We start from the raw sequence: 12,308 nt of genomic DNA, 5'->3' as shown, positions 1-12,308 counted from the left end.
CAAAAATGGGTAGTAGTATGACCGTAGGTGGGTCAAGAAAATGTTTAAGTATTTAGTATTTTTCTGCTAGTATCAAGTTTGCAATCTCATCTTTCTAAATTATTGGTTAAATGTTTATTCAAAACATAATATTATTTTGAACCTGATTTTTCACAAAATGTAAGACAACAAAAATGCTGTTTACAACTGATGCGATGTGTAATAAACATACCAAAACAATATGCACCCTGTAAGAACCACTTGTTACATACAGACATTCATAACAAAGCCGGTTTCTACCTCTGGCCACACTGTTCAATTTTAATTTTTTTGTTAATAGTCGACTATTTTTTAAAACCGCATAATTTCGGTTTTTTTATGCAATACAGATAATATTTATTGGTAATAAACAGTGACACGCCACCATGCAGTCCGTACTCACCCGCTCATTAAACATTGGTAAGATAAAGCTGCCGGTGGACTTTGAGCCCCACCACCATCAAATGTATTCTATATGCAAGATCATTAACCCGATATTGATTTTCAGTCCGCAGATCTTTAAATGTGCGGCAGATTGCCTCACTGTCAGCCCTTTCGGAGACTCATCAAATGCTGCAGAAGTCCTGCCGCGATTTTGCCAACAATGAGCTGAGTGGAAATGCGGCCAAGTCTGATCGGGAGCACCTGTATCCGGAAAAACAGGTCCGCCAAATGGGCGAACTGGGTGTTATGGCAGTAGCGATTCCCGAGGAGTTGGGTAAATTATATTTTGTCTACTTTTACCCCCTTTATAACGTTTTACTACCGCTCAACAGGTGGCACTGGTTTGGATTATGTGGCCTATGCCATTGCAATGGAGGAAATCTCCCGGGGATGTGCCTCGGCTGGTGTCATCATGTCGGTGAACAACTCCCTGTATCTGGGACCACTTCTCTCTTTCGGAAACGATGCCCAGAAGGCGGCATACATAACGCCCTTCACAACCGGCGAGCGTGTGGGTTGCTTCGCCCTTTCTGAACCTGGTAATGGATCTGATGCCGGAGCTGCGTCAACAATAGCCACCGACAAGGGAGATCACTTTGTTCTTAATGGCACCAAGGCCTGGATCACCAATGCCTTCGAGGCGGAAGCAGCTATCGTATTTGCCACCACCAACAAGCAGCTGAAGCACAAGGGCATTTCCGCCTTCATTGTGCCCAAGGGCACCAAAGGCTTCTCGTTGGGCAAGAAGGAGGACAAGCTGGGCATCCGGGGGTCCTCGACCTGTCAACTAATATTCGAGGACTGCGCGGTGCCCAAGGAGAACATGTTGGGAAAGCCAGGATTGGGTTTCAAAATTGCCATGCAAACGTTAGACGCTGGACGGATAGGAATTGCAGGGCAGGCACTGGGAATTGGCCAAGCGGCTCTGGAACTGGCCGTGGACTATGCCCAGAAGCGCCAGGCTTTTGGCAAGCCCATCGCCAAGCTGCAGTCCATCCAACAGAAGATCGCAGACATGTCTCTAGCCATGGAATCGGCACGTCTGCTAACATGGCGCGCCGCCTGGTTGAAAGACAACAAGCAGCCCTACACCAAGGAGGCAGCAATGGCCAAACTGGCTGCCTCTGAGGCAGCCACCATGTGCTCCCATCAGTCCATCCAGATACTGGGTGGAATGGGCTATGTGACGGACATGGCGGCCGAGCGTCATTATAGAGACGCTCGCATCACAGAGATCTACGAAGGCACCTCCGAAATCCAACGGCTGGTCATCGCGGGCTCCATACTCAAAGAATACGCTAGTTAAGATCAAAGTTTAAATCTAAAATTAAGCAAAATGATTTTGCCATTTATAAAAACCCCTTTCGAAAAAATTGTATAAATAATAATTGCGTTTATTAAACGCTGTTTGTAATAAAATTTCTGTATTCTTATACATTTTACCATGACTTCTGTTTAGTCGAAAAAATGCGCAAATATAATATACATTTAACATTTGCGTGCAAAATTAGCACAATTTTAATTTTACTGTTTGTAAAGGTTATTTACCAATACTTAATCAACAATGAAATATGTTAACAAGTAAAATTCAGGCAAATTATACATTTAAATGCAGCATAATGTCAAATCAAAAATGAATATGCTTTTAATATTAACATACCTAGTGTATTTAAAAGATTATAAAATTGTTTACTTTAAACTAAGCTGTATATTTTTAAGATCTGGTTATAACGGTCTACAGGAGTTTGGAGTTAGCGCCAAAGTTCCATGAAAGTTATTGGCCAACTTATTTGTATGGTATATTTTGGGCTTTTTTTGGTATATTCCCAGTAACACCGTACGGTCACTCTGCTCTGCGCGTTTCCACAAGTTTCTTTATTTATTTGATAATTATTCGTTACGCGGCAATTAACGCGATGCAGTTGCAGCAAGTAAGTGGTAATGGACCAGTTTGCCACTGAGGTGCGCGCGTCCGCCGAGCAGAAAGTGTGCAAATTCCGACAAGTGCGCGAAATTCGTCCAAAAACAGAATAGTTAGTTCCAAGAATAGCTGCGATCGAGTGGGATCAGATCGGATCGGATCGAACTAGCTATGGATGTGGTGTGTGTAATCGATACGGCGGTGGGCGACCATCTGGAGGATCGCCTCTGTGCGCTCGAGGAGATCAAGCAGGCTGTGCAGTCAGCAGGCGCCAATTTTCAGAGGGTTCAGGTGCGCCAGATGGGTTATACAATGTCAGGGGCGATGGTATATATCCAGTGAAATCCCCACTCCTTGCAGTTCGAGCGCCTGGATTTCGGGGAGACGAATGTGCTGGAAATGTTCTACAACGCCGATGTGGCCGTCATCGATCTAAGCATCCTCACGCAGCAGCGCCCGCTGTCCTATCACTACGGCGTCCGGGAGAGCTTCGGCATGAAGGAGAACATCCTCATCTACAACGATGTGGAGTCCAAGCAGACACTCAGTCTCAAGGTGCGTACCGCTGTTTACACGTCCAGGTGTGTCCAGCAAACATCTGCGAGCGCGATCGGGAATCCGTTTCCGATAAGATAAGTGTGGGGAAATTGCAGACAAGTCTTGACTCCTGAGCTAGTTGTTGTTGTCGACCTTTCTACAGTAAAACTTCCGTAAGTCGGACTTCCTTAACTCAAAGTTTCCATAGAGTGACCAAAAACCTATCAAATTCCAACTGGTAAAAATATATTTGAAATCGATTTTAAAAAAATATTTCCAAAAGCTTAAACAAAAATCAAGTAACATCTCCACTAAGACGTGGAAATAACGCTACCAGAATCCTTTTCAACTTAGACTTTAAATATATTTTTTAGTTTACCTTTACTAGCAGTAAACTTAAACTACATTATTGTTGTTATTATTATTGTTAACGATAAGTCGTTTAGATTTTTCTAAAAAGTCACAAAAGTTAAAAAATATTTATTTTAAATTCGATTATAACCACTAAACCTAATCCTGTAATTTAAAGCCTTCTTGACCATATTTGTTGTGTCAGATAGGTGTATGATTTATGGAAGTTCCTCTGTATTTCCGTCGAATCGCTTTCGTTATTTTTGTTTTGGCCGCGGCCGTAAAACAACAAAAGCGTCGGCCCCAGCAATAACAATAACAAAAGCGAGCACGCCCACGCAAACACTCGAAGACACGCACACATACACAGTGGCGGCCTACACCAACGCAATGTGGCCTGCATTCACAGTGGCGGTCACTTAAGTATGTACACCCTTCTCCCTTTTGCAGCTCTCGTGTGCCAACTACCTGTTCCTCAGTTACAAACTGAATGCGGAGAGTAATTCCTGCCACCTGACTAGCCAGCCCAACAGCAACAAAGAACCCGAGGCACGGGTGCCCACTTTGCAGTGGCGCCTCAAGAAAAAGCTACAGGATGTGGAGATACAGTCGAAGTAAGTAATTGGGGGAAGTCCCTCTTAGAGCAAGTCATTCGACACCACGACGATAAAATTGCAATATATGCACCACCTATTTTTAAATTTACCCTGCAAGAGATTTGCTCCATAAGTCACGATTAGCCTGTAAAATGAATCAGATCGAAAACAAAATGCATGCAGTTGTGATTTACAAGAATATATCTCTTTGTTTCATTTCACTTAAAATTTTAAGTTATTAATACGATTTTATTATGATGGCAATAATTATGAATTAATAACTCTGATGATGTAGAAACAATGGCATCGATTTTAAAGCTTTTATTAATAATATATAATTATTTTTTCCTTTCTTTTGTGAAAGTACAGAATTATTTACTTTTTGTGAACCAGAACTTTAATTAGCTTATTCACCGGAACATGAAAAAATGTTTTTGCTATGCTATATTTATGTACCTACAAACTAAACCTTGCTATTTTCGGTTACTTACAGAGCCCACATGCGTGAGAAATTTCTCAGCGACATGCGAACGGCGCGGGATACGTACGCCACGAATGGCGTCAAGCTGCAGAGCATCTTGCACGAGATGCGAAAGCGGCTGGACGATCCACATGTCCTCTCCGGCGAGGTGGTGCACAGCTTCATGTGCTCGTTGAGGGATGTGCAGGACTACGATGCCATGGTGAGGCTGGTGAACGACCTGAAGAACATACCCAACACTCGGAAATACGTAGAGACGGGCAACATGAGTTTCCTGTACGCCTTCGCCCTAAACCGCAGGAATCGCAAGGGAGACCGCGAGAAGGCACTGGAATCGTCGCTTAAGGCGCTAGAGAAGAAAGAGAACCACTTTCCAGACATGCTTTGCCTGTGCGGTCGCATCTACAAGGACATCTTCGTAGAGTCCGACTACACGGACGCCACTAGTTTGGCGCACGCCATTAAGTGGTACCGCCAAAGTTTTGAGGTCCAGCCGAATGAGTACGCGGGCATCAATCTGGCCACCCTGCTGGTCATCGAGGGCAAGGAATTCACCAATACGGAGGAGCTGCAGCACATTGGAATGACCCTGAACAACTTGATCGGCAAAAAGGGCAGCTTGTCCTCTCTGAGCGAATATTGGGATGTGGCCACCTTCTTCGAGATCTCCGTTTTGGCCAAGGATTACGCCAAGGCGATTCAGGCAGCAGAGTGCATGTTCAAACTAAAACCACCCAACTGGTATCTCAAGTCCACCATCGGCAATATCTCTCTTATCCACCGGTTTCGCAAGAAGCCCGAGGAGCGTCTGCCTCCCATTGAGGAGCAGGTGTTCCAGTTCTGGATGGACTTCTTTTTGGAGGCCACCAACACGGAGGAAGTAAAGAACAGCATACGGTTTCCCATACTGGTTGGTATCCCTGATATTTGTATTTTTAACATTGGTACAAGTACATTTAATTTATAGATTCTTGAGCCGCAGAAGATCTACATGCCCAGTTATGTGACCATTAATATGGATGCGGATGAAAAGTCCATTCAGATCGTGAACAATTGTCTGGCGCACGCAAAGAATGCTTGCAAGAAACTCCATGACTTTCTTTTCGTGGCCTCAAAGATCAAGTCCGTCAGCCTGTACAAGCGGGATGATCGCTGTGCCTATCTGTACGTCCATCATAATTCGGATGACTTTCAGATATACTTCCCCTCCACCGAGCGCCGGCAAAAGTTCTACGATATGATCCTGGAGATGACCGCTGACCAGGTGGTTTTTGTCAATCTCAGCAATGATGACGCGCAAATCGAGGTGGGTCCATTAGTATTTCCTTATTCCCGCAATATATGACTTATTATCCTTACTTGCAGTACGAGTACGACTACGATGAGCAGAACCGCAAGATGGTGCTGGGCAAAGGCACGTACGGAACCGTTTACGCCGCTCGCGACAAGCAGACGCAAGTGCGTATTGCCATCAAAGAGGTGCCGGAAAAGAACTCACAGGACGTACAGCCACTGCACGAGGAGATCAAGCTGCACTCGCAGTTGCGCCACCGCAACATCGTACGCTACTTGGGATCACGCTCGGAGGACGGCTTCTTCAAGATCTTCATGGAGCAGGTGCCAGGAGGCTCGCTCTCCGACCTTTTAGAGACCAAATGGGGTCCGCTCAAGGACAACGAGTCCACAATGGCCTTCTACTCCAAGCAGATCCTCGAGGGGCTCAAATACCTCCACGAGCAGGATATTGTGCATCGTGATATCAAGGGCGATAACGTTCTGGTTAACACGTACAGCGGCGTGGTTAAGATTTCCGATTTCGGCACCTCCAAGCGGCTGGCCCGCATCAATCCGATGACGGAGACCTTCACGGGCACTTTGCAGTACATGGCGCCAGAGGTTATTGACCAGGGCGTTCGCGGTTACGGCCCAGCGGCAGACATCTGGTCTTTTGGCTGCACAAACGTGGAGATGGCCACAGGCAAGCCGCCGTTTATTGAGCTGGGCTGTGCCCAGGCGGCCATGTTCAAGGTGGGGTACTACAAGAAGCACCCAAACATACCCGAGGAACTGTCCGCAAACGCCAAGAACTTCATTCTGCGTTGCTTCGCCATCAGCGTACTCGACCGACCATCCGCTTCGCAACTGCTAGAGGATCCCTTTTTGGCAGAGTGAGTTTCTTCAGGGGATTGTCTTACACGGTTCCACCTCTAATTGCATTATTCATTTATAATTTTAGTAAACCTCGCAAGACGCGTCCGGCTTTGCCCATCAATACGGAGTTTGGACGTAGCATCTCGGTGCCGGCTGATCGTTTTGTGCACAAAACCACACCGCCGCTGAGCTACAACACAACCTGCAATACGCCCACCACGCCAGAATTGGAGTAAGCTAATAATTGAGCTCTCAAAAATCAATTACTAAATGTTTAATCACAGAAATAGCTGTTCTTATAATTATCTTATTTCGAAACACATACCTTTTTTTTTAATTCTTGATATTTTGCATTTAGCTTTTAAAAAGCTCTCACTTTACCTTTGTTTTAATCTATATTTTCTTTTATTGTAAACATGTGTAATTATCGTTTATATATTGATTGGTTTTATCAGTCAAGTACATCAATAATGATGGAGCAAGTGTGCACTCGGATTTTCCTACTGGGGAGGGCAAATAGAGGACTGTAATTTATAATTTCTAATATCACTTCCCAATTTCAGCATTACTCACACATCCTCGGTGGACATTGACGAGTTGCCCAGCAACCAGTTTCTGCTGGAACGACGCAATTCTTCTGGATTTTTGCTTTCGCCGGAAATCGAACCCTCCACGCCGTCCTTGCGAACGAGCATTAGTGAGACGAGTGAAACTGACGGATTCTACCGACTTAAAGAAGGATTCACAAAGGCGGACGACGCTTTCTAAGGTTTTGGCACTGGATGAATCCAAGATCTGCGATATTTGGCTGAAGAAGGTAGATGCCGATCAACACTCGATTGCGATTAGGAAGAGCGACTTGGAGGTGTTGATCCGGGGACTGCGGGATTATATCATGAATGAGAACGAAAAGCATTTGGAGGCGACTATAAACGAACTGAAGCAAAAGCTAAATAACGACGCAGTGGCTCTTGACCATCTGCATCTGGCCCTGTACTCTTTTCAAGACGCTGTTGTCTGTGTGCTGCGGTATCACTGCATTAAACCTCATTGGATGTTCGCTTTGGATAATCTCGTTAAGCGGGCCGTCCAGGCGGCGGTTACAATTTTTTCTCCTGAACTGGGTGCCAATCTGGCGGACAAGGATCTGTCCGGAAATGATGATGAAAGCGTGCACACAAGCCTCATGCAGCAGGGTTCTACCGACAGTCAAGAGAAGCATCAGCAGAGCCTGGAAAAGGTACAGCCTTCGAGCAGTACGGGAGGAGGAGTCGGACTTGCGCCAGCAGACCCGGGTGGCGATGCCCTGGCCAGTTCGGTAGAGTGCGCCCGCATCCTGCGAGACATTCGTGACAACCAGCAGAAGCTGCAACGTCAACTGCTCGAGCAGCAGCGCCAGAGCATGAAGGCCCTACATAACATTAGTCAGGAGCTAGCCCACATTTACATGGGCGGCAGGAAGAGATTAAGGTGGGTAAAACACTTAAGAAGTCAATTGTTTGTGTTCTTTCTAAAATTCTAAAAAAATATTTTCACAGACGCACCATTAACGGATTTAACAAAAAGTGCCATAGAATGAGTCCCAATGCGGGCGGAATGTCCGGAGTCCGTCCCACCCTAGTGGGCAATCCCCGGAGGCAGCTAAACAAGCAACACTTTGGTCTTCACGAAATAGACGAGCAGTTGGAGCAGTGGCTGACCCAGCAAGAAATTGACGAGTTCTCAAAGACGCTCATTCTGAATGAAGGTTTCACGTTTGAGGATTTCATCTACAACATGGAGAAGCTGGACCTCATGAGGCTGGGTCTCCGGTATGATGAAAACTTTAAAGAAAACATATAATTCCATACTCAGCTATTACTTGTATTTTACAGCGTTGGCATCGAGGTGCGTCTGTGGAAACTCATTATACAGGAACGGGCCTGCACTTCCTCCGAATGCGTGGACAGTCCGCCCAGCACTTACCACAAACCTATTGGAGGCAATTGCTCTTTGGCCCTTATTGACAACAACAATACGCTACCATCACCCACAACAACAACACCCGGAACGCCAGGCATCAAAACGAAAATAAAAAAAAGCGAAAGCGAATACGATTCCTGCAGCGAGTGACTGAAGCTGGAACCTCTATAGTTGTGCCTTAACAGATACTACTGATACAGATTAATTGTTAATGTTGTCCATATGCTACTAACCGCTAAGAAGCTCAGCTCAATGAGTTTTCAGCAACCCTGGGTAAAATTCGACCAGATTCACTCATGGTTCTCCGAACTTTGAGTTCGAAAATACATGGGTTTGTTTGTCGAGCTTTTGCCATTGCATGTTAATTTATCAAACAAAAAATGGAATTTAAGTGCCTTTAATTTAAAACAAAACAAAAACTGAAACAGAAATTACATTGTGAAGTGCTTTGCAAAATGTGGTGCTTTTTAATGAGTTGGGAAATAGCTATTACTTATTTATGGATGTAAAAGGTAAGCTAGATTCTAAGCTACAAAGAAACATTTAAAGTAACTTTTCTAGTTCGTTTGCATTTATTTTTTTTGTTTAGTTTTTTTTTGTCTTTAACTGACATTGCAGAAGATTTGATAATTGAGTTTACATTGCTGTTTGTTATGTAAGAAATTTGCATACTTTTATAATTATTGTTTTTGATGTTATTCGAAAGCGTTTCGTTCTGTTGCTGCAGTTGTTCTTGCTGTTGTTGTTGTTTTTTTGTTGCTGTTGTTGTTGCTGTTGTAAGTAGTTAGATGTTGTTGTTGCTGTTCTGGTTGTTGCGCCAAAGAATTTATGCCTTGGACTCGGCCTCACTAGCTGTGGCCTGAGATTGGGCATCACTCGACTTTCCATCATCAACCTTGCCAAAGACGCAGCAAGGACACTTCTCCTTGAGGGCCAGGCGGTATTTGGGATGGCTAGATGGTTCAATAAGTAATTAAGTTTAAGAAATGCAGAATAATCTTTTACGGATCCTTACCTGATGCCATATACAATTGGATTGTAGCAGGCGGCCGACTTGGCAAAGCAAGCTCCCCAAATGGTGTTCAGTGGTGTGAGACCCTCGAACTTGAACAGTCCCATGCAGTTGATCACAAGGTATGGAGTCCACGCCATGAACCACAGGCTGATGGTCACCAGAGCCACCTTGGCCAGCTTGCCCTCGGCGCTCTTCTCGGCATCCTCAGAGGAGCGGAGGGACTTGACATTCATCTTCTTGGCCTGCTCGCGCATGGCCTTCTCGTGGGCGGACACAGCCTGGGAGAGAATAAACCGGGATAATCATCTGGATAAATCATACCGCTTTGCCACTTACAGCAATGATGAACCAGTAGGAGTAGCAGATCAAGAACAGCGGAATGTAGTACACGAAAATGGAGTAGAAGATCAGGTATGAGCGTGGATTCCAATCGCGTTCCAAGTAGTCAATACCGCACGATGTCAGATTACCCTCCGGCACATACCTGGGGAAAAAAGCAGGGTATATTTTACAAGGCTCTTTAAAATCCTAGAAACATATTTTTTAATTATAAAGCTTATTTCTAGAAATTCGCGTAAAATTGTAAATTCCTTGAGTCTTCAATATTTATGTAAATAAATAAAAAAAATTTGTTGGGTATTTAACAACAATTTTGTTTATATATTTATATTAACAATATGTAGAATGATTAAATATTTTGAAATTATTCAATTTTTTTTGTTTTCTTTTCAGTTGAGAAAATGCATCCTTATTTATTTTCAATGGCAAAAAACCTAAACTGATATATAAGATATTTACTATTCGTGAAGATATAAACTTTTATGACTCTTTTAATTTTCAAAATAAAGTGACTCTTTGATCTTTATAGAATCTTTTAATTTTCGAAAAAGCAATTTTGTAACTAAACAAATTAAATAAATTTATTAGTGGAACCCCTTCCAGTTTGTGGACTCACCTGCTCCAGCCGAAGGCGGGCGCCAGGCACCAAATGCTCGACATGAACCAGATGTAGGCTATCTTGCCCAAAGCCAACGGAATGGTCATCGGCCGGCCGGCCATGCCCTTGACAATCACTTGGTAGCGATCCAGCGAGATCATGCACATGGACCAGATGGAGCTGCAGCCGAAGGCAGAGCCCAGTCCAGCGTAGATATCGCACATCATCGGGCCGAGGACCCAGGTCTCAAAGTAAAGATTGATTCCCATCATGGGTGTATTGGTGATCATGATGCCGAAGTCGGAGAGGGCCAGATTAATGACCAGGAGGTTTGCGGGAGTACGCAACGACTTGGTGGTGGCGAAAATGTAGATCACCACGCCATTTCCGCACCAGGAAATCATGCCGATCATGATCATGTAGGCGGTCAGGATCTTGGCCCAGATGGGGTCCATGGCGGGGAACTGGTTCCAGTACGGGCTGATCAGGTGGGCCATGTCGGGCGTGACCTTGTCCACCACCGATCCATTGGACAAGGGGGGCAAAGTGTGGCCCCAGTTGCGCGGCTGCTACTGCAAAGCTGCAACAACGAACAAAAATTCAGTACAGATAACTCCAAATCTTTGGATTTCCTCGGGGTCGTACCTCTCCATTGTGTTTTGTTATCTGGCTGCGTCACTTTATCCCGCCTATATCACACTATCTACATAAAAAGCTGCAAATTCACTAACAATATTTCTAACACTTTTTACATAAAGGATTCCTGGATTCTGAATATTTCACTGGAGCGGACTATTCGCGGCGATTGGTCGTTGGAAACCTGCATCGTTTGCATTTTTTGCCCTGGCTTTTATAGTTTTCCCTCGTAGAACCTATGTTTTTTAAATTCAATTAACCCATGCCTAAAAATATATAGTGTGCAGAGAAAGGTGTCGACAGCTTTTGGCTTATAATCATAATAGCCATAACAAAAGAAAGTGCACATCGCAATGGCCCAAACCAATGTCAATAGCTAGAGACATTTCAAAGGTTTCCAAGAGGATTCTGGTCGTGCTTTAGTTGGGTCTGACATTGTGCTGAAAGGGGCGTGGAATGTCAGCGATTTAGTGTGTCAATGCTCAAGAAATATGTAAAGGCATAGCAGCAGAAGAATCGTCAAGGGCGACCCCAGTACGTATGCGCAATTAAGCATACGCAGTGTGTGCGTAGATGAACGCATATTTCGCGAGCCACGCTTATCTTGGATTTAACCCCGAATGTTACAAATCAAAAAATCTCTTTAAATGCCCAAAAATGAATTCGCTCTCCCAAGCGCTAAGCTGCTTATGGATTTTGCATTGGCGATTGATCTATTCGCACCTCCATTGAATTTTCCGCACATATTTTGTTCGTGTGGGCAGTTTAGATTTTATTTTGTCAATCCAACTTTGGCATAAAAGCCTATTGTTCGCCTTTGTGAGCTCGCTCAACACGTTCACTTGAATTGGGTCAAGTTTTAGGCTAATCCAGCTGGCCGGGATGTCACGCTTAATGCCCAGCCCTAATATGGAACTATACCGAAATAACTGTCACTCGGTGTGACAGTCGACACATGTTAGGCTTGGCAGATCTTTCGGTTTAAATCAATTACACACCGCAAAACAATACAACAAATACATAGGTGGTTATAAATATTTATATGAAGTTGGCCCGCGAAAAAAAGTAATAAAAATTCTAAAGCGCAAAACCGGAAGCTGTGCTCAGATCGGCATTATCATTATGATCATTATCGGCGTCATCGTTAGCCGCACTTGCGGTTACCATATCTGCGTATGTTTGTATATTTTTGTGTATACAAATATAAATACAAATCGCTGTATAAACTAAAACATGAATCGCATTTCAATTTATTCAGC

At 44.2% G+C, this 12,308-nt stretch overlaps 3 protein-coding genes across 3 annotated transcripts; 2 read left to right on the top strand and 1 right to left on the bottom strand.

Annotated features, from left to right (window-relative positions):
• Window positions 1-274: 274 nt before the first annotated feature.
• On the top strand, window positions 275-1,904 carry LOC108052851 (short-chain specific acyl-CoA dehydrogenase, mitochondrial). The gene is made up of 3 exons (XM_017135351.2): window positions 275-438; window positions 527-736; window positions 795-1,904. Exons 1-3 carry the CDS (start codon window positions 405-407, stop codon window positions 1,766-1,768), a joined length of 1,218 nt encoding a protein of 405 aa, XP_016990840.1. The 5' UTR covers window positions 275-404; the 3' UTR covers window positions 1,769-1,904.
• Window positions 1,905-2,303: 399 nt separating this feature from the next.
• LOC108052856 (mitogen-activated protein kinase kinase kinase 15) lies at window positions 2,304-8,917 on the top strand. The gene is given in 11 exon segments (XM_017135357.2): window positions 2,304-2,674; window positions 2,744-2,938; window positions 3,722-3,885; window positions 4,361-5,258; window positions 5,316-5,654; window positions 5,714-6,516; window positions 6,585-6,731; window positions 7,063-7,228; window positions 7,230-7,969; window positions 8,038-8,310; window positions 8,374-8,917. Coding segments are annotated over 11 exon segments (4,083 nt in total). The 5' UTR covers window positions 2,304-2,554; the 3' UTR covers window positions 8,612-8,917.
• Window positions 8,918-9,010: 93 nt separating this feature from the next.
• Window positions 9,011-11,238, bottom strand: LOC108052857 (opsin Rh1). Its single transcript, XM_017135358.2, has 5 exons — window positions 11,059-11,238; window positions 10,432-10,993; window positions 9,813-9,960; window positions 9,477-9,754; window positions 9,011-9,414 (listed from the first exon to the last, which is right to left on the bottom strand). The coding sequence occupies exons 2-5, from the start codon at window positions 10,908-10,910 to the stop codon at window positions 9,288-9,290; spliced, it is 1,032 nt and encodes a 343-aa protein (XP_016990847.2). The 5' UTR covers window positions 10,911-10,993; window positions 11,059-11,238; the 3' UTR covers window positions 9,011-9,287.
• Between the last annotated feature and the right edge of the window lie 1,070 nt (window positions 11,239-12,308).

The sequence above is a fragment of the Drosophila rhopaloa genome, unplaced genomic scaffold (genome assembly GCF_018152115.1).
Source record: "Drosophila rhopaloa isolate 14029-0021.01 unplaced genomic scaffold, ASM1815211v1 contig_178, whole genome shotgun sequence".
NCBI classification, from domain to species: domain Eukaryota; kingdom Metazoa; phylum Arthropoda; class Insecta; order Diptera; family Drosophilidae; genus Drosophila; species Drosophila rhopaloa.
Note: the sequence above shows the minus strand (reverse complement) of the source record. Positions and strands in the feature narration are given on the sequence as shown.